Source organism: Poecilia reticulata, chromosome 13 (assembly GCF_904066995.2).
Source record: "Poecilia reticulata chromosome 13, P_reticulata-male-v2, whole genome shotgun sequence".
Taxonomy (NCBI): domain Eukaryota; kingdom Metazoa; phylum Chordata; class Actinopteri; order Cyprinodontiformes; family Poeciliidae; genus Poecilia; species Poecilia reticulata.
Window position 1 is genome coordinate 33,275,980 of NC_088842.1, and position 24,208 is coordinate 33,300,187.

Consider the following 24,208-nt stretch of genomic DNA (forward strand, 5'->3'; position numbering starts at 1 on the left):
AATTGGCTAACTACATAGTTAGCTTGCTTACCAAATATTTAGCTCTAAGCTAACTAAATACTTAGTTATCAAGCTGTTTAATTCCAAACTAACTATTTAGCTCTGAGCTAATATGCAAATTCACTTACCAATAAGTGGAAGTGGACTATCAAAATAAAAGCTGGGTCTGGTGAGCTCCTCTATAAACTCCTGTTGGTCAGACCGATGCATTTCTGCTGCTGTTGATCTATGAGGAAACATCTGGATGGCCTTTAAAACCTTCTTGTAGGAATGTGAAAAAATATGAATAATAAATGGAAGATGAGGTTCTGCAGAATCTGTCCTCCAAGATGGCTACTCTTTCTCCCAGGGTTCATCAGGAGAGGACAGGGGACATGGGCTCCATGCAGGCCGGATCTCAGCCCCACTGAACACCTGCTGCTCAGCTGATGACCACCTGAGGGGGCGGGGCCAGGAGGATCTGAAACAGGTTCTGCAGCCTCTGAATGGAAAGTGATAAAAACGTCCCGTCTTCAGGAAATACAGTAATCCAGTCCAATAAACAGAGTAACAGCTGAGACTGCTCCACTTAAACACACATTTTTGATCCAATTTATCACACTGTACAGGAAAGGGCAAATTTACAGCACAAAACTATGCAAAGTAAATGCAAGTTATATTGGCACATGAATTTATTGGAATTGGTTTAAAATTTCATTAAAGTAAAGGGGAAATTTATGCTTGGTAATTTAAGATTCACTGTTTTTTGTTTTACTACCTACTACAAATTATTGAGGAGAAAAGTCAGTTTCAAACAGACAAAATCTATTTGCACGTCAAGTATAAACTATAAAAACATTTTAAATCATCAGAAATCCCATAATTGCTTACATGACCCTCTCAATATGGCGGACATGTTAGCGCCTCGCTGATGCCCGGTGTGGGCGGGACTTCCGGGTGTTCTACTCCGTGATTGGCGGGTCCAGCCTCTGGCCCCAGTGCGCAGACTCGTGCTTCTCTCCGGTACAATGGCGGCAGTCGGAGCGCCGTCCTTCGCGTTTTGTCGGGTTTCTGTCCACGGAGCAGCAGCGGGAGAGTTAATGAAGCTTAGAGACAGAAACAGCAGCAGTTGGTGAACTCTGGAAAGAAGAGAAACGGTTCGAGGCTGAGCTGGAGCTGCTCAGTAACTGTTAAAGGAAAGTTTGGAGAGAGAAAAGCTAGCAGAGATGTGGAGACAGCAGGTCAAACAGCGGCTGGATGCAGCAGAGGAGCAGAGACACGAAATACTGGATGCTGCTTTCAGCCCCGAACATCGGCTGCACACAGCAGGTTTGGAGATTTACCTTCTTCATCGGGGATGGGAGCTGCAGGCCGGCAGCGGCTGCCAGGATGTAGCCGCTGGTTCTCCATCATGTGAAGCTGTTGGTCCTTGATACTCTTTGGATGCAGAACTAGGAGTTTATCCAATATGGCCGCCGCACATTTACAATGGAGCTAAAGTTTATTTTCACTCTGACAGTTTGAGTTGCATTAAGATCCGTCAGAGAAAATGTTTGTTTAAAGCTTGACGACATGAAAGGCTGAGAAAATGATGATTAGCTTCCATTGATCAACAAGCCGCCATCATGAAGAGCTGAAGAATGACGGATTATATGCTGACCGTTGGGTTTCCACTGATGGATTAATTCACTGTTTAAATGACTACATGAGTTCAGGTTTAACCAGCAGATCCGTCAAACACAGAAACATTCAAAAATCTGCATTTGCTTCACTATGAAATGTAACTACTGACAACTTTTTTACTGATAAGTTAAAAACATTAGAAGATTAATCTGCACATCCACAATAAATTCAGTACCAATGAACCCAAACATGACGAATGCAGAGAAAATGACTCGATTTCCAGCACTGAACTATGAAAGCCTGGCAGAAACGACGAACCATGCAGCTCCGCTTCCTGCTGCCTGGACATCCACCCTCACCTGGACATCCACCCTCACCTGTCCATCCACCCTCACCTGTCCATCGACCCTCACCTGTCCATCCACCCTCACCTGTCCATCCACCCTCACCTGGACATCTACCCTCACCTGTCCATCGACCCTCACCTGTACATCTACCCTCACCTGTACATCTACCCTCACCTGTACATCTACCCTCACCTGTCCATCGACCCTCACCTGTCCATCGACCCTCACCTGTACATCTACCCTCACCTGTCCATCCACCCTCATCTGTCCATCGATCCTCACCTGTCCATCCACCCTCACCTGTCCATCGACCCACACCTGGACACCTGGACATCGACCCTCACCTGTCCATCCACCCTCACCTGTCCATCCACCCTCACCTGTCCATCCACCCTCACCTGTCCATCGACCCTCACCTGTCCATCCACCCTCATCTGTCCATCGATCCTCACCTGTCCATCGACCCTCACCTGTCCATCGACCCACACCTGGACACCTGGACATCGACCCTCACCTGTCCATCCACCCTCACCTGTCCTTCAGACAGTCCAGCCTCCATCCCTCTGACCTGAATCATAAACTCGTGGTTCTCATCAGGTGATTTTCCTCCAGGCTTTAAAACCAGCAGAGGTCAAACCTCTGATAAAAACAGATCCCTGCTGCTGACCTCTGACCTCCCCTTCATCAGCATCGTTACTGGAAAATCTGTGTCAGCAGTAAAGCAGCCGCTTTCAGTCTGGTTTCCATGGTTACCACAGCACTGAGACCGGCCTAGTCAAAGTGTTCAACGGCATCCATATAAACACAGACGGTGGAAGAACCACAGAGCTGGTTCTGGTTCTGGTTCTGTTGGACCTCAGCATCTGAAAATAAATGAGAACTTTTGTACTTTTAGTTAAAAGCTGTTGAACAACTGAACAGGTTGAGAAGTTATACTTCTAAAAGTCCTTTGTGAGCCGAGGCTTCAGCCCGGACACCTGCCGGGTCGTGGCGCTCGGCTCATGGCGCCGACCCGGGGAACATAAGCCACGCCCCCGATGCTTACTTTTCAAAATAAAGCTCACGTCACAGGATGTGTCCAGGCTGTGGCCACAGCGTTTCCCCGACCGGCTCGACGGCCATTTTCTCAGCTTCACCGTGTCGTTGACTTCTTGCTGCTGATTGGCTGGTCACATGACCAGCGCAGCGCCTTAAAGAGACATGAGCGTAGCCTAAGCTCAGCCAAAAGAGACAACAACTACTTTTCTTTTTTTAAACACATGGAAAATACAGACTGGGGCTAAATAACGACGGTCAAAGTCATGAATCTTGGTGATGGTTAATTTTTGGTTTCTTATCCTGGTTTATGTTTAATTTTTAGAATCTCACAGTCATCATCTTTAGGAGTTTCACTGACCGTTCAACTCTGTGCTGCGCACTTTAAAGCAGATTAGGACATTTGAGAAAAAGGCGCTTGCATATCTACATGTCAATATCTACCTGCTTATCTCAGAAACTCCAGTTGACTGTTTGCTTATTGTTCCTGAAAGTTAAAAATGCTTTATTGTGTAATAATTATAATTTCAATAATATGTTTCAGTGTCTGTATAATGTTAACAGGTTTCATTGTTCATTATGTACATAAAGTGTTTCTGTGTTCCCTGCAGATGTTCATCAGGTTCTGCTGGTTAAAGAAGAACCGAGTCCTGATCTGGACCAGAACCACCCAGAGCCCGTCCACATGAAGGAGGAAGAGGAGGAGCCCTGGAGCAGCCAGCAGGGGGAGCCGCTCAGCGTGAAGGAGGAGGCTGATGCCTCCAGGTCTCCAGTCATTGCTGTTCTCATAAAGAGTGAAGATGATGAAGAGGAACCTCTGATCTCTGATCTTCATCAAACAGAAGATGGAGAACTGCCAAGCAGCAGCTCAGCTCAGCAGATGAAGACAGAAGAGGGCTGCGGAGCAGCAGAATGCACCAAAAATCCTGATCAAAACCCTCATGGAGATGCTTCCAGCTCTTCAGAGACGGAGATCAGTGATGATGACGATGAGGTGAACCATCCTGGGTCAGAAGATGAAGGCAATGAGAATGACTGCAAAGGCTTCAGAGAGAATACAAACATGGACCAGGAGAGGGAAGTCCAGACAGATCAGAGATGTTTTAAATGTACCGAGTGTGGTCAGAGTTTTACCAAGAAAAAACATCTCAAAGTTCATCTGAAAGTTCATACTTTGGAGAAACCATTTGGCTGTGAGGTTTGTGGACAAAGATTTGATGAGAAGTCCTATTTAGACCAACACATCATACTCCACTCAGTAGAAAAAACTTTTGTTTGTAACGTCTGCAGACAAACGTTCAGCCAAAAAACACATTTAAGCAGACATATGAAAATCCACAGCGGGGAGAAACCGTTTGGCTGTGATGTTTGTGGACAAAGTTTTAACAGGAAATCCCATTTAAACAGACACCTGAAAATTCACACAGGGGAGAAACCTTTTGGGTGTGACATTTGTGGACAAAGATTTCATGAAAAGGCCTATTTAGACAGACACATCAAAATCCACTCAGGAGAAAAACCATTTGCTTGTGATGTCTGCAGACAAAGATTTAGTAGAAAGGCACATTTAGACCGACACATGGGCAGCCACGCTGATGAGAAACCTTTTGGTTGTGACGTTTGTAGACAAAGATTTACCCACAAATCTGCTTTAAACAGACACATGATTATTCACACAGGGGACAAACCTTTTAGCTGTGAAATTTGTGGCCAAAGATTTAACCAAAAGTCAGTTTTAATGACGCATGTAAGGATCCACACAGGAGACAAACCCTACGCCTGTGATTTTTGTGGACTAAGATTTAACCAAAAGTCAAATTTAAACAGCCACATAAAAATCCACACAGGATACAGACCGTTCAGTTGTGATGTTTGTGGACAAAAATTTAACCGAAAAGGAAATCTAAACATGCACATGAGAACCCACGCAGCAGGGAAGAATCTTTAGCTACTCCCATGGTCGATGAAGAAACGCGGGCACTGCTAATTAAATGGGTCTTTACTCCAGAACCTTTTTAGCTTCTTTTGTTCATAAAAAACATATTTGGTTTCAGAAACATTTAATCACGAGCAGAACAGACAATAATCAGTTGATTTTATCACATTGTTGAGAAAAGTGCTGATGCATCAGCCGTCTTCACTGCAGCAAAGACTCAGCTGAATTTTAAACATGCTTATCTTTGGTCGGCACAGCCCATTGTAACCAGCAGCGCCCCCTACGGTCTGAAAAAGGGAGCCAAGGGTGATCTGTGGACTTTAGCTGGAGCTAACGCCAGTAGCTGGAGCTAACGCCAGTAGCTGGAGCTAACGCCAGTAGCTGGAGCTAACGCCAGTAGCTGGAGCTAACGCCAGTAGCTGGAGCTAACAGTATTTTACTGTATCGTCTTTATATCTGAAATAAGTATTTTATTCAGATAAAGTCTGTTGTTGCAACTAATCATGGATCCTTTTAAAAGTTCAGATAAATCAATCGCTAAAATGATTCTCTAAGATTCTGGCTCATAAAGAAGGAAAACCTCATATTCAGTGTGAGAAGATTAGAATATTAGGAAAAGTTAAATATTACATATATGTAAGGCAGGAACAAGTGAAGTGCGTCTTTGAGAAGATTATCAAGTGAAATCCATTCAGACCGAATCAGAACATCTTGACCCACAACACTCAGACGGGTCCAGAACATGGGCTGAGGAGAACCTTCAAAGTGTGAGAGTCGGTCTGACCTCCAGACCGGATCTGAGCTTCGTCTGATGAGTGAGGAAGATGTTAGCCTGCCTTCAGCTGTGGGTGGTCATAATGTTTCAGCTGATTGCCGTAAATACATCAATACACACAACTTTGAAAAAATAAATCATCACGTTTAAACTGAATCAAATTCAAAGTCCTGAGATTTGTTGATTTTTTTTTGTGTGTTTGGAGCAAAATATTCATTGTTTCCTCTGCTGCTGCTGCTGCTGCTGCGGTACGAGACACAAGGAAGACTCAACTTCCTGCACAGATGTGGGATAGTTTCTGTTACGACCAGGAGCGTCACCAGGAATCTTGGGCCCCCTGACATAAGATGACATTGGGCCCCCTAAACAGCTGCTGTTACAATTTTTTGAGTCTATTTGACCCATAAAAAGCGTCACAGTTTTAAAGGCTGCATCTGCTTTGCTTTCTTTGGTTCAATCCTGATACCAGCTCAATATTTACTGCTCATGAATTTATCATCCAACAGTCCACATCCAGGATGCTAGTAGGTGGTTTAATGTTTTCTATTAGTTTAGATACTGAAATGTCTCCACCAACGAGCAACAGTCTAAAGCAACGAGCAAAATACACATAAAGTTATCCAGACTTCTAAACATGCTAGTAGCTGCATTTTATTCAGGCTGCAGTTTGTAACTTTAATAAAAACATGTTTCCTCCATATTTGTTACAGCTGTCACCATGTAGCAGTTATGAGACAGATAATCTGTGGAAACAATCAATCTCCTCCATCTGCTTCCTGAATTACTGGTTAAAGTGATGCACCGTTCTGACCAAAACAACCAATCAGAACCAGGAGGAGGGTCTTAGTGCTGTCAATCATCCTCATTCACTCACTGCTAAATGTGCTAATGGTGGAGAAACAACTTATCATTACAGGAAACCGTTTATCTGCCGTCATTGGTAGCTATGCTAACTAAACTGAGCATTTACAACAGGCTATGCTAACTGCAGAATAGCACAGAGCGAGGGGAGGAAGGATGAGCAGCACCACATGAGATTGTGATTGACAGCACTAAAACTCTCCTGCCTCTGGTTGTTTCCAGCACTGGGAGAAAGCAGAGGAAACAGATTTTTCACAGTTTACCTCTCATACCAAACTGTCACAACATAATGACTGTTTTAACAAATATGTGGAAAAAATATTTTTATAAAAGTTACTGCAGCTTTAATTTCACTCTGGAGAGGACGGATCAGGAGGGACGTGGGTTGGAGCTGCTGCTGACTGACTCATCTGTTAAGTGGTAAAAGGGACAAGTTAAATGAATATGAATATGTTGGTAATTTGTTTCCTTAATTCATTAAATGCTGTGAAATGGAGGCAAACAGTCTGTAGCTAAGCTAATTATGCTAAATGGTTGATAATCTCACACAGTCTACTCACCTCTTGGAGAAAAACTGGGTTATAAATTAACACTCTCACCTTTTTCTCTATTTCTCTAGAAAACCTGACTATAACTTTTCTTAGCAGCACAGTAACAGCCACAGTCGTTCTTGTTTCCTACCGTCTGCTGCTGAAAACGTCACCGTCCAGCAGGAACGAACCATTTCATGCGGGGCGTCTGGGGGGTTCAGGGAAAATATGGATGCGTGTTTTTTGGTCTGGGAGGGAACATCAACGTTTTACTGCTAAAAACAATCTTCGAAAATACAATATAATGGATTTTGCAATTGACAGGACCTCAATATATATATTTTTTCTATGAACAAAAAATAAATAAATTGTGGAGGGCCCCCTGCTGGTCCGGGCCCCTGAACTGTCATCACTTCCCCCCCTATGCGCGCCCCTGGTTACGACCAACAGGAGACTCCAGGTGGGTTTCATCCCTGATCTCTGAGCTGGACAAGCAGAAAAGACGATGGGGGAGAACGACTGAACATTCTTGGAGATTTGAAGTTTCTTTAATTACTGGAGACAAATTGCTTTAATTTCTGATCTGTTGGACATTGTGCATTTTTCTGTTTTTGTTTTATCAGTACGTTTAGATCAGTCCTATTAAAAGAAAAAATCCAGTGATTCAAGAAGCAGCTTTTGCTAAAATATTTTTATATGATATAAACAAGTTACACTAAAAAGAACAAGGAACTTTCTGAATGGATAATTATTTATCCTTCAATAGGAAACCAAAATATTTCATATCAATGTGGTGACGTGATTTAATTATGAAATATATACTTTCTCAGTTTTATGTTATTGTGCAACTTTCACTGTAATAGTTGAAGCATTTGGATTTAATTTAATTTAAAGGATATAGTTGAAGTTCTTTTTTAAAATGTTCAATTGGCTGGAAAAAATGAATTAGTCTAAATGAAATCTAAAATTCACCTTTTGAATCAATGGTGGTTTAGAAATGTTCAACTTTTACTGGGCATATGTAAAACTTAGCTTATTTCATCACATTAAAGTTAATTTAATTATTCGATATATTAAAAAATATACTTCATGTGAAAGAGTAGAGTTCTATGTTGCAAATGCATCGCGGAATAAACAGCTTGAAAAGAAATGTGCTACAAATTCAGCTTCTATTGTGAAGAAAATGCCACTCAGAACATGGCAGCAACAAAACGTAATGTGGGCGGGACTTCCGGGTGTTCTACTCCGTGATTGGCGGGTCCAGCCTCTGGCCCCAGTGCGCAGACTCGTGCTTCTCTCCGGTACAATGGCGGCAGTCGGAGCGCCGTCCTTCGCGTTTTGTCGGGTTTCTGTCCACGGAGCAGCAGCGGGAGAGTTAATGAAGCTGTAAGACAGAAACAGCAGCAGTTGGTGAACTCTGGAAAGAAGAGAAACGGTTCGAGGCTGAGCTGGAGCTGCTCAGTAGCTGTTAAAGGAAAGTTTGGAGAGAGAAAAGCTAGCAGAGATGTGGAGACAGCAGGTCAAACAGCGGCTGGATGCAGCAGAGGAGCAGAGACACGAAATACTGGATGCTGCTTTCAGCCCCGAACATCGGCTGCACACATCAGGTTTGGAGATTTACCTTCTTCATCGGGGATGGGAGCTGCAGGCCGGCAGCGGCGTCAGTCAAAACGGCGGAGGTTAGCTGTCTGCTAAAATTAGCTCCGCTCACACGGTTTATTACGGTAAAAGTCAGACTGACGTTTGACGTTAACGTCATTATCCGCGTGACCTTTCAATGAACCCGGAAGTAATGGGAGCGAAATGCATCTGGAAAAGATAAATGATCTCAGAAATGCAGCAGCATTTTGTCTTAGTTCTGTTGGTTGTTACTGACACACTGAACTGGACGCGCAGACAGTTTCACTCCATGTTCTCAAAGTTTCATCAGAGAAAATAAGAACAAGACTTTTAAATGTAAACATAAAATCAGTCGCAGGTTCGCTGTGCACCAGTTAGCCTGACCTGTTTCCTGAACCTTGGATATACTTTTATATCCCATTATGCAAAAAACTGTTGTTTTTGCTGTTAATCAGATGTTGAGTCAATTAGAGATTATAAATGTAAACATTGCTCTGACAGTTACTGTAAATTTAGGTGTGATGCTAATTACGTACACAAGGAGCTTCAGGACTGAAACTGTTCAATCCCAGCATGTTGATGCTGCTAATCCTCAGACAAGACTGTAAATGAGCCAAATTACGTTTCTGTATTAATCTTTTTATCGGTCATTGTTCCAATACAGCTAAAGATCATAAGTTGACTGAGCTGCATTGTCCTGCAGCTCCAAGCCCAGATTTCATATTTTGCAACATGAAATCTGTCATGAATTCAATTTCAACAAATATTTTTGAGCAAACATCAATTTTTCAACCTGCAGTGTTTCAAATACACCTAAATACTTAATGACCCTTTTACTGTGATGTCCTAGAAACTTTCATCCCGTTTCACGATTTAAAAAAAACATTTTATTAAGGTATTCATTTATTTAAATAACTATTTATTCTCCGTTATTGATGTGTTGGTTTTTGGTCTGCAGTTGTAATCGATTATTTTGGCGAGTAATTGAGTGATCTAATTTAAATCATTAATTGTCCATCCATCCATCTTATCCGGGTCGGGTCTCGGGGTCAGCAGCCTCAGGAGGCCCAGACTTCCCTCCCCAGCCTCTTCCAGGTCCTCCAGGAACCCCAAGGCGTTCCCAGGCCATAGAGAGACATCGTCCCTCCAGGTGTCCTGGGTCTCCCCTCCTCCCGGTGGGACCTGAACTCCTCACCAGGGAGGCGTCCAGGAGGCATCCTGACCAGATGCCCGAGCCTCAACTGGCTCCTCTCGACGTGGAGGAGCAGCGGCTCTACTCTGAGTCCCTCCCAGATGACCGAGCTTCTCTCTCTAAGGGAGAGCCCAGCCACCCTGCGGAGGAGGAAACCCATTTCGGCCGCTTGTACCCGTGATCTGGTCGGTCATGACCCAAAGCTCATGACCATAGATGAGGGTGGGAACGTAGATCAACCGGTAAATCGAGAGCTTCGCTTTTTGGCTCAGCTCTCTCTTCACCACGACGGACCGGTACAGCGCCCGCTTCACGGCAGACGCTGCCCCAATCCGCCTGTCGGTCTCCCTTCTTCCCTCATTCGTGAACAAGATCCCCAGATACTTAAACTCCTCCACTTGAGGCAGGACGACCCCCCTGACCCGGAGAAGGCACTCTACCCTTTTCCGGCTCAAGACCATGGCCTCGGATTTGGAGGCACTGAGCCTCCTTCACACTCGGCTGCGAACCGCTCCAGTGAGAGCTGCAGATCACGATCCGATGAAGCCAACAGGACCACATCATCCGCAAAAAGCAGAGATGCGATCCTAAGGCCACCAAAACGGATCCCCTCAACACCTCGGCTGGTCAGAGATTCTGTCCATGAAGGTAATGAACAGAATCGGTGACAAAGGGCAGCCTTGGCGGAGTCCAACTCTCACCGGAAACGAGCCCGACTTCCTGCCGGCAATGCGGACCAGACTCTGACACCGGTCATACAGGGACCTGACAGCCCGTATCAAAGGGCCCGGTACCCCATACTCCCGGAGTACCCCCCACAGGGCCCCCCGAGGGACACGGTCGAACGCCTTCTCCAAGTCCACAAAACACATGTAGACTGGTTGGGCGAACTCCCAGAACCCTCCAGGACCTGCTGAGGGTGTAGAGCTGGTCCAGTGTTCCACAAAATTGTGGAACACTGGACCAATAGTATTGCTTCTAATTCAAAGCGATGAAAAAAATCAGGTTGTTTCAAGTTGTAATTATGAAAAAGCTTTAATATTTCAGTTTTTCTTGTTTCGTGTCATTACTCTAACATTCAATGTTAGCAGAAATGTAGATGTAGATGTATAATATTCCAGTTTCTGACAGTTTCATTAGGTTCAGATTCTGGTTCAGTTATTAGAAGAGTTATTCTTCCTAGGGGGGCTGCACAGTGGTGCAGTGGGTAGAGCTGCTGCCTTACAGCAGAAGGTTCTGGGTTTGATTCCTGGTCTTTCTGCATGGAGTCTCCATGTTCTCCCTGTGCATGGTGGGTTTTCTCCAGGTACTCCGGTTTCCTCCCACAGTCCAGAACCATGACAGTCAGGTTAATTGGTCTCTCTAAATCCTTCCTAGGTGCGTGTGTGTGCGTGTGTGTGCGTGTGTGTGTGTGTGTGTGTGTGTGTGTGTGTGTGTTTGTCCTGTGTGTCTCTGTGTTGCCCAGTGACAGACTGGTCACCTGTCCAGGTGACCCCGCCTCTCGGCCGGAACGTTAGCTGGAGAGGCAGCAGCTCCTCCTGACCCACTGAGGGACCAGGTGTTAGAAAATGGATGGATTCTTCCTATGGATGCACAGTAGAAAGAAACAACTCCAGGAAGTTCTAACAGAATCAGAACCAGGCTCGGTGTGAGTGAAGCTGAAGAGGCTAAGTGTTAAAAAACATGTTGGGTTCATTTTTAATGTTCCGTTTCTGTATGTTTTCAACGCCGAGTTGAGCAGATGTTCGTAACGTCCATCTTGTGGTTCCCTGCAGATGTTCGTCCCACTGCCGCGGTCGGAGAAGTTTCCCCGGAGGATCCCAGCTCTGACTATGACCCGGAACCCGTCCGGATCAAGGAGGAGCAGGAGGAGCTCTGGGACAGTGCGGCGGGGGAGCAGCTGGACATGAATGAGGAGATAGAGAGCACCAGAAGAAGAGTAAAGAGTGAGGACGAAGAGGAGGAAGAGGAGGAGAAGCCTCTGGTCCTACTGGGCGCTCTCCCCAGCATCAGCTCAGTGAACCAGATGAAGTCAGAAAGCGATGAAGAGGATGGAGAAAGAGGAAGATCCAGAAGAATCCCAGATCCCAGCACACATGGAGACACTTCCAGCTCTTCAGACACTGAGGTCAGCGAGGAGGAGGAGGAGGGTGATGATGAGAACCATTCTGACGCTCAACTCAAGCCCTTGTCAGACTCCGAGGCTGAAACCGAAGGGAGTGAAGACGACTGTGAGGAGAGCGGCTTTCGCAAGGCGAAGGGGAGATCTCACAGCAGACCTTGGAGCTGCACCGAGTGCGGTAAACGGTTTACCTCCAAGCGTTCCCTTCAGAGTCACATGGCAAGTCATTCACAACAAAGACCTGACGGGAAGGAGAAGAAATGTTTTAGTTGTGACATCTGTGGGAAAAGTTTCAAGAGAAAAAGTCACTTAAACCTGCACACAATAATCCACACAGGGGAGAAACCGTTTGGCTGCGACGTCTGCAAACAAAGATTCGGCCGAAAGTCTCACCTGAACAGACACATGACCATCCACTCTGGGGAGAAACCTTTCCAGTGTGAGAAATGCGGCAGAAAGTTTGCCAGTAAATGTCGCCTCAACTCACACCAGAGAGTTCACTCTGACGAGAAACCATTCGGCTGCGACATGTGCGAGCAAAGATTCAAGGACAAGTCAGCGGCGAACCGACACATGAAAGCACACTCTGGAGAGGAACCAATCAGAGAAAAGCAGTTTGGCTGCAACCAGTGTACTAAAAGGTTCACCAGTAAAAGTTGCTTGAATTCACACCTGCGAATCCACAGCGGAGAGAAACCGTTTGTTTGTGATCTCTGTGGGCAGAAATTCTTCTACAAGGCGAATCTGAAAGCACACATTCGGATTCACACAGGGGAGAAACCCTACAGCTGTGACATGTGTGGACAAGACTTCAGATCCAAGTCGCATCTAAACACCCACCAGAGAATCCACACCGGAGAGAAGCCGCTCAACTGCGACGTCTGTGGACAGCGATTCAGCCGCAAGTCGCATTTAACCAGACACATGAAGGTCCACACAGGAGAGAAACCCTTTGGGTGCGTTCAGTGCAGCAAGAGGTTCACCAACAAAACCGACCTGACCTTCCACCTGAGAATCCACACCGGGGAGAAACCGTATGCCTGTGATTTCTGCGGGAAGAGATTCATGGTCAAATCGGCTGCAAACAAACACATGAGAGTGCATTCGGGAGTGAAGCCATTTGGCTGCCATCTTTGTGGCCAAAGGTTCACAGCGAAGCCCAGTGTGAAGAAACACATGATCATCCATACAGGGGAGAAACCCTTCTGCTGCAACGTCTGCGGGTATAGATTCAACCTGAAGACCAGTTTAGACAGACACGTTAGGATCCACACCGGAGAAAAACCATTTGGTTGTGACGTTTGTGGACGGCACTTTAACCGCAAGTCCACCTTAAATACACACATGAAGATCCACAGAGAAGAGAAAGTTGCCTAGAAAGGCAATTTGAGTTCTCAACTAACCCAACCAATACACTTTACAGGTTTGTTTTGAAATTGATGTGATTTGTGAACAGTAATAATATTTCATTCATGGAATCTGTTGGTGGACGTTAAGACAGTTACACCTTTAATGAAAGGTAGCGGATCATTTTAGTTGTTTCTCAGGTTGTTGAGGTGTTTATCTGGGAAAATACAAACTGGTCCACCTGTAATGTTTGTGGGAGATATCGGATCTGGAAGGAAAAACAAACCCGATAAACACTTATCCTAGAGACCAGCTCCATCTGATCCACAGACCACAAGTCCAGTTGAATTGATGGTTGGACTGAAAACGGTCTGGTCACTTGGCGGATTCCCTCCAAGCACAGGATTGATTCAGCTAGTGACTGATTAGAGCATTTAAGTCCTTTGATCAAAATAAGTTGGTTGATCTTGACTGTAATGTGTCAGAAGATCAAAGGCCAGCCCCTGAAGGACTGGCTGCAGTATGTTGTTGCTGCCACAAGGGGGCAGTGACTGACAGGAAGAGGCTGAAGTCTTGTGTACGACTTCCTTCTGTCTGTAAATATTAGAACCGCTTCTGCATTTCAAGGTGCTGAACTGATATTTATTAGTAGTTTTATATTTATTTTAATAACCAGGCGCTTGTGAAAGGAACATCAGCTGCTAATTAAAACGATTCAGTTTTCAAATAATCAGAAGTTTGACTGAAAGCTCAGCAGATCTGAACCGATTACGGGTTTTACCAATATTTATGTGACTCCGGCCAGAATCATGCCTGTTTCCTGATCTTCTGCTGCACACTGGTCCTGGTTCTGACCCGGTTCTGATCCGGTTTTGACCCAGTTTTGACCCGGTTCTGATCCAGTTCTGAACCAGTTTTGACCCGGTTCTGATCCGGTTTTGACCCAGTTCTGATCCAGTTCCGACCTGGTTCTGATCCAGTTTTGACCCGGTTCCGAACCAGTTTTGAACCAGTTAGGACCGGTTCTGAACCAGTACCAATCTGGTTCTGATCCAGTTCTGACCCAGTTCCGATTCAATTCTGACCTGGTTCTGATGCTATTCTGATCCAGTTCCGACCCGGTTCTGATCCAGTTCTAACCCGGTTCTGATCCAGTTCTAACCCGGTTCTGATCCAGTTCTAACCCGGTTCTGATCCAGTTCCGACCCGGTTCCGATCCAGTACTGATCCGGTTTTGACCCGGTTCTGATCAAGTTCCGACCCGGTTCTGATCCAGTTCTAACCCGGTTCTGATCCAGTTCTAACCCGGTTCTGATCCAGGAAGCCATGTTTAGCTCAGACTCGTCATGCTGGAACCTCGACCTTGTCCTGGTAACAGAACCTCAGATCAGTACCGGTTCTGGACTCAAAGTGGTACCGACTCATTTTGGCTGTTTCCTGTTCATGTTTTGAAAACATAAAATAATCCAAACGTTTCTGCAAGATGGAAAAGTTCTGAATGTTGATTTTGGAAGGAAGGGAACGATGTGCGGGAGAGTTAACTTCCTGTTCTGCTACCTTCAGAACTAGTCTGAGTGCTCTGATTGGCTGCCGTCCCCCAGGAGCCCGCCCCCTACCTGCTGATGAAAGCGGCTCTTTGCTCTGGCTGAGCCTCAGACGCGTGAGCCACATTTCGCACGTCGGCTTGTGTAAAAATGTTCGTGGCGTGAAAGTTTACGTTCGTCAGCGGTGGGAAGTACTTCGTTACTGTACTTAAGTACAATTTTCGTGTATCTGTACTTTACTTAAGTAGATTTAATAATGGATACTTTCTACTTTTACTCCACTACATTTTACAGTAAGTATCTGTACTTTCTACTTCACTACATTTCTACAAACTCTCGCGTTACTCGTTACATCCAAGTCTCGTTGCTCTTTTCTTCCGTTAAAATGTGAAGTTCAGGGATTTAAGGTGGCGCCGTAAAATCCCAGCAATAACGTGACGTAGTGTCTGTTGTCACCCATCGGCTCCACCTTTACTCGCTGCGGAGCTCCAGACATGCGCAGTGGTTTCCTCTGAGCGGGAGAAGATGTCTGTCTAATGTCAGTTATATAATAGCTGCATAAATCATAGATATGGTGACATGTAAAATCAGCAGCTTCGCTTTCACAGACGGTGGAACTTTTAGCGTCACGTGGAAGGAAAGCTTAAAGAAAGGTAAGATCTGTGGACGTGATGCTAGCTAAGCTAGCTGTACTGAGACACATGTTGCATCTGTGATGGAAAACAGTTGTCATTCATGCGCTGAATTATTGTGTGGAGGTGTTGACTGACGTGTCGCATATATGGGACAACGCTGTGACCAAAGTGCAATATAGTAATATGACATTCAGGAACGATCCGATTCTTCTGGAGGGATCTTGACCAAGTCCTATAGGACTGAAGCCTCACTGAGAGCCGTTCTTTGTTCTTGTGATGCTCTGCATACACTGCAGTAGCTATTTTATTTCATTAAAATATCTTTATATTTAATTGGTGAATAAATAAAACAAGAACATAAGAACACAGAGCATGCTCATTGCTCTTTGTTTTCATCTCCTGTCATGGTGGCAGACGTTGCAGCAGGAGGGAGGATGAGAACAGTCGCCTCCTCCTGCTTGGTTACTTCTTGCTTATTGGGCCTTGGACAGTGTTCATAGTTGTTAATTGCTATGTTTAATGGTGCAGACAATTATTATTTCTGACATTGGCAATATGGGCAACCGCCCAGGGTGTTATTTCTTTAGGGATGGCAGGAGACCTCTGTGTATTGTGGCACAGAGATGAAAGCAAAACAGAATGAAGAAGAGTTTGAATTGAGACTGGTTAAATTTATTTCAGCTCTAAGTGTTTAATATCTAGGTGTTTTATGGGAAAGTGAATCTTTCAGATCAATTTGAGAAGCAGTTTTGATAGGTGCACTTAATGTTATTGTCATGTAGCATGGGGTGCTGGTTTTGATTTGGTCTTGGGTTCAGAGGTCCAGACTACAACTCTGCTCCGTGGCTCCTTGGTTCCATGTCCTCCTCTGCCAGTTGGATTCTTTCAAAATAAATGTTTGGCAAAAAAAGTGAAGTTCATGTTATGTTAGGACAGGAGACCAGATGTTTCCATCCCTGAAATGATGATGCATAGAATCACATATCTAAGTCTAAACTATGTTACAGAGTAAACTCAATAAAAACATGTTTTATTTGTGGCAGATGATCATATGATCGGTTCACTTAATGATATTAGTGATTAGGTAATGCATTCAGCAAGTACTTTTACTTTTAATACTTAAGTATTTTTAAAAACCAGGACTTTTTTACTTGTACTTTAGTAAAATGTTAATGTGGTACTTTGACTTTTACTTAAGTACATTTTTTGAGTATTTTCTCCACCTCTGACGTTCGTAAAGGTTTGAGCTGCGGTGAAAATGTGCAGCAGCCACCAAACGTTTGTGAACAATAACAGCTCTTAAGACCAAGAGACAAAATGTTTTAATCTTAATGTTTAAAGTGAAACGATGAACCTGAAAATAACATCAGATAATAAAACCTGAGTGTTTGGTCTGACAGCTGAGCGTCGGTCTGTTACCTGCTCGGTCATTTCATTCTGACTGCAGAGAAAACAGCTGGTCAGCAGATGGACCCGCCAGGTTCGGTTCTGATCAGGTCCAGCAGCAGCTGGTCCAGGTGAGCCGCTACCTGAGGAGCTCTGATGGAGGATTGATCACTGATCAGATTGATCTGATGGTTGATCAGCTTTAGATTCATCCTGGATCTGAGCAGAACTTGGAGCCCAGCGGCACCGGTACCGGTCCAGCTGTGGTACCGCTGCGGTACCGCAGCTGGACCGGTTCTGCTGCACACTGGTCCTGGTTCTGACCCGGTCAGCAAAAAGCATCTCCATTCTGTAAATGTGCAACTTATACACATGAATCCTCCATTTAGAATAAACGTCCACATTCCCACTCACCGTGAAGGTCTCTCTCTCTCTCTCTCTCTCTTTTTGTCTCTCTCTCCATCTCTCCATCTCTCCACCTCTCTCTCTCTCCATCTCTCTCTCTCTCTCCATCTCTCTCTGCGTCCAACAAGCATTTCCACTCGGATCTTTTTCTATATTTAAAAGTTGTTTTTGTTTCTGTGAGGTGACCTTATGTGCCATGAAAGCATCTTTTAAATGACCTGTTTAACTATTAGCCGTTGCCATGGTTACTGCTTCAGGTGGCAGCTTGCAGGTATTTATACTAATGTAAACATGTGGAGGAAACAGCAGCAGCTGCTGTTTCCTGATCATGAGGATTTATGAAAGTGTCGCCGTACTCACAGCTAAACTCCAGGTTTCAGTGCGGCGGCTGTTGGTACGTGAGGTTTTAGCAGATCGGTAGCAGAACCAGCTGGGTGGAAAGGACTCCTGGTCATGTTGGAGCTTAAACCGGGTCATTGGGTTTAACACCCTGATGAACATAAACACATTTTATTTCAGTGTTTCTTAGGATATAAATATGAACTTTATGTCTTCACATCATGTGTCGCTTATGCTCTGAGGCGGCGGCCATGACGGGAGCCATGATGATGACGGCAGAACCTTCATCCTGTTTGGGTTTGAGTGAAGAATCTGTTGGCGCCTGGAAGGAACAGAAACACATTTCAGTAGAACCGGATCAGGCCGGTTGGGTTCAAAGTAGAATATGACTGAACAGGTTATTGTTCATCTTCTGATTGTTGTAAGCTGGTTCTGACTTTCTTTTCCATGTCAAATAATCTTTTATGCTTCATGTTTTTAAATGTTCTTGCTAATAAACACATTTTACCAGAAAACACAGCTTTCTAAAAACTTTTATCATGACGGACAATAAGCCTGAATGATGGTTTAGAAACTTTTCATCCAATTTGATCGCAGTTCTTGATTTCAAGACCACAGCTGTAGAAATGTCACCAACATGAATCCGAGCATTAAATGTCCCGTATTTTCCAGACTATAAAGTGCACCTCACCATAAGCCACATCCACAAAGTTAAAAACAAACAAACTGGAAACATACAAATAAAAGCCGCACCGGACTATTAGCCGCTGGTATCGTCGCCGTTTTCTGTTTTCCACAGCAGAGGGCTGCATCCTTAATAAATGTGCTATTAAGGACTCAGCCCTGCGTCTCCAGCGACGAACCGTGGATCCGTTCAGGCCGGGCCGATTCGTTCAGGCCGAACCGTCCACGCCGAACCGATCCATTCAAGCCGATTCGTTCACGCTAAGCCGATCCGTTCCCGCTGAGCCGATCCGTTCAGGCCGAGCCGATCCGTCCACGCCGAGCCGATCCGTTCACGCCGAGCCGATCCGTTCAGGCCTAGCCGATCCGTTCAGGCCGAGCCGATCCGTTCAGGCTGATCCGTTCACTCTGAGCCGATCCGTTCAGGCCGATCCGTTCACTCTGAGCCGATCTGTCCACGCTGAGCCGAACCGTTCAGGCCGATCCGATTGAGCCAATACATTCAGGCCGATCCGTTCACGCCGAGCCGATCCGTTCAGGCCGATCCGTTCACTCTGAGCCGATCTGTCCACGCCGAGCCGATCCGTTCAGGCCGAGCCGATCCGTTCAGGCTGATCCGTTCACTCTGAGCCGATCCGTTCAGGCCGATCCGTTCACTCTGAGCCGATCTGTCCACGCTGAGCCGAACCGTTCAGGCCGATCCGATTGAGCCAATACATTCAGGCCGATCCGTTCACGCCGAGCCGATCCGTTCAGGCCTAGCCGATCCGTTCAGGCCGAGCCGATCCGTTCAGGCTGATCCGTTCACTCTGAGCCGATCTGTCCACGCCGAGCCGATCCGAACCATTCAGGCCGGGCCGATTCGTTCAGGCGAGCCGATTGAGCCGATACATTCAGGCCGATCCGTCCACGCCGAGCCGATACGTTCAGGCCGAGCCGATTGAGCCGATACATTCAGGCCGATCCGTCCACGCTGAGCCGAACCGTTCAGGCCGATCCGATTGAGCCAATACATTCAGGCCGATCCGTTCACGCCGAGCTGATCCGTTCAGGCCGATCCGTTCACTCTGAGCCGATCTGTCCACGCCGAGCCGATCCGTTCAGGCAGATCCGAGCCGATCCGAACCATTCAGGCCGGGCCGATTCGTTCAGGCGAGCCGATTGAGCCGATACATTCAGGCCGATCCGTCCACGCCGAGCCGATACGTTCAGGCCGAGCCGATCCGTTCAGGTCCAGCCGACCTGCAGCAGCTCCATTCTCCTCCTGTCCTCCCAGATCATCAGCCCTCAACTTAAAAGCTGCATCATATGAACTTCTTCCTGTTTCCATGATGGGGGGAAGAGTTTGAAAACATTTCTCCGTCATGCCTGCTGCTAGCATCTGCTTGTTCTAAATGAAAATCAGCGTTTTCTTCTTCCATGTTTGACTTCCAATGATTCACTTCCTGCTACAGAGCCCCCTGGTGGTTGAAGAAAAATCCACAGAAAAGCTGCACCGGGCTACAAGCTGCATGGTTTCGCAGCTTATAGTAATTTATTGCTAATTTCTTGTTTTTGTTCCCGCTGCCTCCCAAACTTGGCACTCTGATCAAGTGAACTGTGGTTGTTTAAGAAGTCTGCAGTCTTCAGTAATGCAATTCCACTAGATAAATGGTGAAGAATTTATGTGTAAAACATCCAGAAGAAAGATTAGGCCGACTTGTAAATTCTGCAGCGCTTCGCTTTCAGAGTGGACCAACTTTTACCATGACTTAGGAAGCGCAATGAAAGCTAAGCTATGTGTAAATGTTAGCAAAGCTCGCTAACAGTAGTGATCTGCCTCCTTTTATCTGGCATCACAGAGACTCGGTCATTGTTAGCTGTTAATAGTAAGTTAGCTACCTGGGTACAGTAAATATTTAGTTTTAGGGTGCCCGTTTGCGTTTCCTGCCAGCTTGGTTCACAAGCTAACGGCACCTAATGTTAGCGTAAAGCGCTGGTTCTGATTTGGTCTCAGATTATTTAACGTTAAATATTATACTGGCCTAAAATGATGCGTTTTTTTGGGCTTCCTTCTTTAAAATGAGGTGGTTTGTTTCTGCAGCTTCAATTCACAACAAACCTTTAATGACTTTAATAGAAACTGATCCGATTGAGTTCCAGAAATGAAACCACACCCCTGTTCCAACCCTGAAGGAAAGTGGGTCAGTCCGGTTCCGTCTGTCCTCTGATCTGGGCCCAGTATGGAGCTCCTGTCTTCTTCTCTTCTGCCACAGTGAATCCTGTCTGCGCTCAGGCTTTTCTTAAATCTTTTTTTGGTTTTGGTATTTCATAAATCACTGGATGTAATTATTCTCAGTTCCACCTGTTGGCTGAACAGTGAAGGGTCCCGTCCCACAGCAGTGTGTGACCAGCAGGCTGTGGCTCTTCCATTCACAGCTCAGGCTCCTGTTGGTTAAATTCATTAAATATGAAACGCTAATATCTCTTTCACCCTCCAAATGACATCATGCAGAGGTCAGCAGCAGAATCCGGTGAGTTCATGTTCAAGAAAACCTCCAGATCATTTAAGGGAATAAACTTCCTGTCATGTAGCAGCTAAATATTCAACCAACTGAACTATTTCTCTGTAACCTTTAAATCTTTTCCATGAGCATCAAACCTGGATTATTATGAGAGAACTGAACGTAGAGGCGGACGAAGACTTTAGTAAAGCGTTTAAATTGTGATGACGTCACGTAAAGACGCCCTTTGGCCACAGTTATGGCAAGCTATTTTAACATAAAATGGTCTCCACCTAACTATAATTACACTCTAGATATCTAGAGAAAGAAACACAGTTTGACTATCCTGAATTTAATTCATACATTTACATTTTGACTAGTAATAATTCAAAATATCTTCAAGGACATTTTGTCAGATCAAAATACCTTTCAGGACGTCTGGAATGCTGGCGCTGGATTTATGGATTTATCGTTTGAAGGGGCAAACATCCAGAATGACAATGCAAGATATAGAATGTAATTACGGCTCATCAAAATGACATTTTTATACATGGGAATTGAGAACAATGCATACCCTGTGTCGTCCAAACTTGCCTACAGAATTTACATTTTCTGCACAAAATAGTCAGAAAAAGCTGATCAGTAAATGAGGAGAAAGCAAACTTCATTAACTCTTCAGAAATCTGCAGAGAATGTATTTATTTATTCTCTTCTGATGAACATGATGCACCTAAAATCAGCTTATTCTGCTGTCAAAGTTGAAACTTCTGAATTTTTTCTTGAAATTTCAAAATATCACGTACATTAGAAAGTTATGACTAAGCAGTAAATATTCTTGATATCATTAAAATCACTCTGACTAGCCGGAATGTTAATTCAAGACAAATAGATGATTGTTAAAGATATCTCTAATTCTTTTGGAACAAAAACACAGTTCCATCCATAACTCCGTTAGTTTGCTTCAACATTTCTGCAATTTAATTTGCATTAGTCAAATCTATATAACATCTAAAAATAAATGTACAATAACTTTAATTGGAGGAATAACTAGTCACAGTAAAAGGTAGGATATCTCAAAGTTACTTTAAATTACAGATAGTAAGTAATTTATTGTAAACATCTGAAGCCTCCATGTATGGGTACGGAAAGCCCTCACTGACATTTGGGACATAAAGGGAAAGTAAGGTAATTTTATTTATATAGCACATTTTCAGCAACAAAGGCAATTCAAAGTGCTTTACATGATTTAAAGCAGTTCACTAAGACATTTCTATTTAGTAACATTTCTGTTTAACATTCTTTGATGTTTATTTATATCCATTGTAAATACTTGTTTTGGTTTAAGACCTTTGTAGCCCAATGAGATCTCAACAAGTCATGACATAAATTAAATGTATTATTATTTATACTAGTCAGAATGTAATTAGATCTCAATTATGTATTTTCTCAGTCATGATAATTAGAGGTGTCTCAATTTGCTAACATGTCTAGTCATTAACCAATTTTAGATATTTTGAATGTAAGCGTGGTGAAACCAACTTTATGTTAAAACGGCCTGCCATACTCTTTGGGCACGTTACCATCAAGCATCATGGCCGCTTTTCTTTCGCAATCGAAGGTCAGACAAACTTTCACTTCTGATTGGTTAAATTTTTACAGAACCCACCTGCTCTTTCAACCACGTGATCCCACGCTCCTGTGACTGCCTCTCGCGCCTGCCAGTCAAATACGCTCCAGCCAATCAGGAGCTCTGCCCTCTGGCTTTACGTCACAGGCGCTCACCGGCAGCTAACGCTAGGATCCAAGATGTCCGCGATGTTCCCCATGTGTGTGAGAGCTAGCCGGAGCCTTCTGCGGTTCCAGAGCGGGACGTCAGCTGCTTCCAGCCCGCAGCAGGTGCTGGATATCATCCGGACTCTGACCACGGAGAAGAACCCGTCCGGTACCGGCGGTGCGACGGGAGGGTTAGCCCAGGCTATCCTCCAGGAGAGGCTTCAGCAGAGTCAGGTGAGGGGCGCTTATTTTGCTCTACAGGCAGTAGCAGCTGCGGAACAGCGCTGTTCGCAGCTATCTCCGCCCGTCTGAGCTGCTCCTGTGCTAATATTCAAAGCCACTCCTAGCTCCAGTCGGTCTGTCATTTAGCTAAACGAGATGGCGCTAATCTTTGGATGTCTGAGCTCATGAGTTGCAGTTCAGGGATAATTAATCTGTCTCTACCCGGTCACCTCCCGCTGCTGCTGTTAGCCTCCTGTTAGCCTCCTGTTAGCCTCCTGTTAGCCTGATGCTAACCTGCTGGCAGCTGTGCTGTTGGACCGGCTATGTGTTGTGTCGCAGCAATGAAGCGGCCTCCGCTTCAGACTGTTGGAGATAAATATCCAAGGTTTGTTTGTTGTGAAGGTCAGAGGAGAAGACCCCGCCCTCCTCTCCCACCTCCTCCTCCTCCTCCTCATGGTCGTTTCAAACATGCCCCACATTAAACCGCTGATCGGCACCGCAGCAAGTCTTCATGTGACGGTGGAGGAACCAGGGGGTCGTGCTGCAGCCCGGGTTACCTGAGCAGATGGTTGTCCTCCTCTGGACAGTCCTGGCTTTGTCCCCATCTGCAGGACATCAGCTTCTGGTCAGGCTCTGCACCGGTGGGAACCTGGTGCTCAAACTGGTCCGACTTGTACCAGTGGTACTTGTGCTGTTGCATCGATCTTCCAGACTTGTCAGGTCTTCTGGTTTCTTTTACTGGTTGTGGTTCGTTTTCTGCTCTGCATCCAGAACCAAACATGTAGAAGCAGCTTTCAGCTTCTATGCACCACAAATCTGGAATAAACTTCAGGAAAACTGAAGAACAGCTGAAACGCTGAGTTCCTTTAAATCCAGACTAAAAACTCTTGGTGTGGTTAGAGCTGCTTTTGATTAGTAATAACTGGAACATTGATCAATATATTGGATGATTCTGATGAGGAAGCTCATCAGAATGTAAAGTTTGTTTCTCAGTTGTGACGTTTTCATGATGCAAAGCTTTGAGTTTCCTTGTTGCGTATTAAAAATCTAGACTGATTAGTTCTACTGGACTTGGTAATTGATTTAGGCAGCGGCCCAGGCCCCGCTCTGGGGGCGAACGTGTAAAACATGTCCGCCGTCTCCCTCAGCGCTGGACTACAGATGGAGGACGGAGGTCCAGCAGCAGCTGTGAGGCTGAATGTTTGGCTCCGAGTTGCTCAGTAGAACCAGTTGGACCAAAGCTTCGTCTGACTGTTTTCCAGGGCCAGCCGCCCCCAGAGGGCGATCCGGGCCAGAAGGACGGAGAGCAGACGGAGGACAGGAAGCAGAAGGAGAACTCGGCCTACGCCAAGAAGATGGTGCTGCGGCTG

The 24,208-nt window shown here is 45.2% G+C and overlaps 3 protein-coding genes and 3 long non-coding RNA genes across 8 annotated transcripts in view; 3 read left to right on the top strand and 3 right to left on the bottom strand.

Moving 5' to 3' along the window:
• Position 1: 1 nt before the first annotated feature.
• LOC103460070 (uncharacterized) lies at positions 2-5,856 on the top strand. Of its 2 annotated transcripts, none has more exons than XM_081615027.1 (2): positions 2-469; positions 3,596-5,856. In XM_081615027.1, the coding sequence occupies exon 2, from the start codon at positions 3,670-3,672 to the stop codon at positions 4,930-4,932; it is 1,263 nt and encodes a 420-aa protein (XP_081471153.1). In that variant the 5' UTR covers positions 2-469; positions 3,596-3,669; the 3' UTR covers positions 4,933-5,856. The 2 variants fall into 2 exon arrangements, with proteins under 2 accessions (XP_081471153.1, XP_081471151.1); XM_081615025.1 differs by lacking the exon at positions 2-469 and adding an exon at positions 931-1,308.
• On the bottom strand, positions 349-959 carry LOC145554718 (uncharacterized). Its single transcript, XR_014090704.1, has 2 exons — positions 871-959; positions 349-481 (listed from the first exon to the last, which is right to left on the bottom strand). It is a non-coding gene; the product is annotated as an uncharacterized LOC145554718 (long non-coding RNA).
• A 1,902-nt stretch (positions 5,857-7,758) lies between the features above and the next one.
• Positions 7,759-8,798, bottom strand: LOC108165919 (uncharacterized). Its single transcript, XR_001776242.2, has 2 exons — positions 8,708-8,798; positions 7,759-8,470 (listed from the first exon to the last, which is right to left on the bottom strand). It is a non-coding gene; the product is annotated as an uncharacterized LOC108165919 (long non-coding RNA).
• Positions 8,469-18,191, top strand: LOC108165916 (uncharacterized). Of its 2 annotated transcripts, none has more exons than XM_017303064.2 (2): positions 8,469-8,693; positions 11,674-18,191. In XM_017303064.2, exons 1-2 carry the CDS (start codon positions 8,591-8,593, stop codon positions 13,395-13,397), a joined length of 1,827 nt encoding a protein of 608 aa, XP_017158553.1. In that variant the 5' UTR covers positions 8,469-8,590; the 3' UTR covers positions 13,398-18,191. The 2 variants fall into 2 exon arrangements, with proteins under 2 accessions (XP_017158553.1, XP_081471150.1); XM_081615024.1 differs by lacking the exon at positions 8,469-8,693 and adding an exon at positions 10,399-11,544.
• On the bottom strand, positions 17,832-22,616 carry LOC145554719 (uncharacterized). Its single transcript, XR_014090705.1, has 2 exons — positions 22,510-22,616; positions 17,832-17,998 (listed from the first exon to the last, which is right to left on the bottom strand). It is a non-coding gene; the product is annotated as an uncharacterized LOC145554719 (long non-coding RNA).
• timm50 (translocase of inner mitochondrial membrane 50 homolog (S. cerevisiae)) overlaps positions 22,546-24,208 on the top strand; it is a 7,082-nt gene continuing 5,419 nt past the window's right edge. The window contains exons 1-2 of the mRNA XM_008401990.3: positions 22,546-22,850; positions 24,101-24,208. The exon at positions 24,101-24,208 is cut by the window's right edge and continues 49 nt beyond it. Coding sequence (XP_008400212.1) covers positions 22,650-22,850; positions 24,101-24,208 — 309 coding nt within the window. The 5' untranslated portion in view covers positions 22,546-22,649. The remainder of the gene's footprint in view (positions 22,851-24,100) is intronic.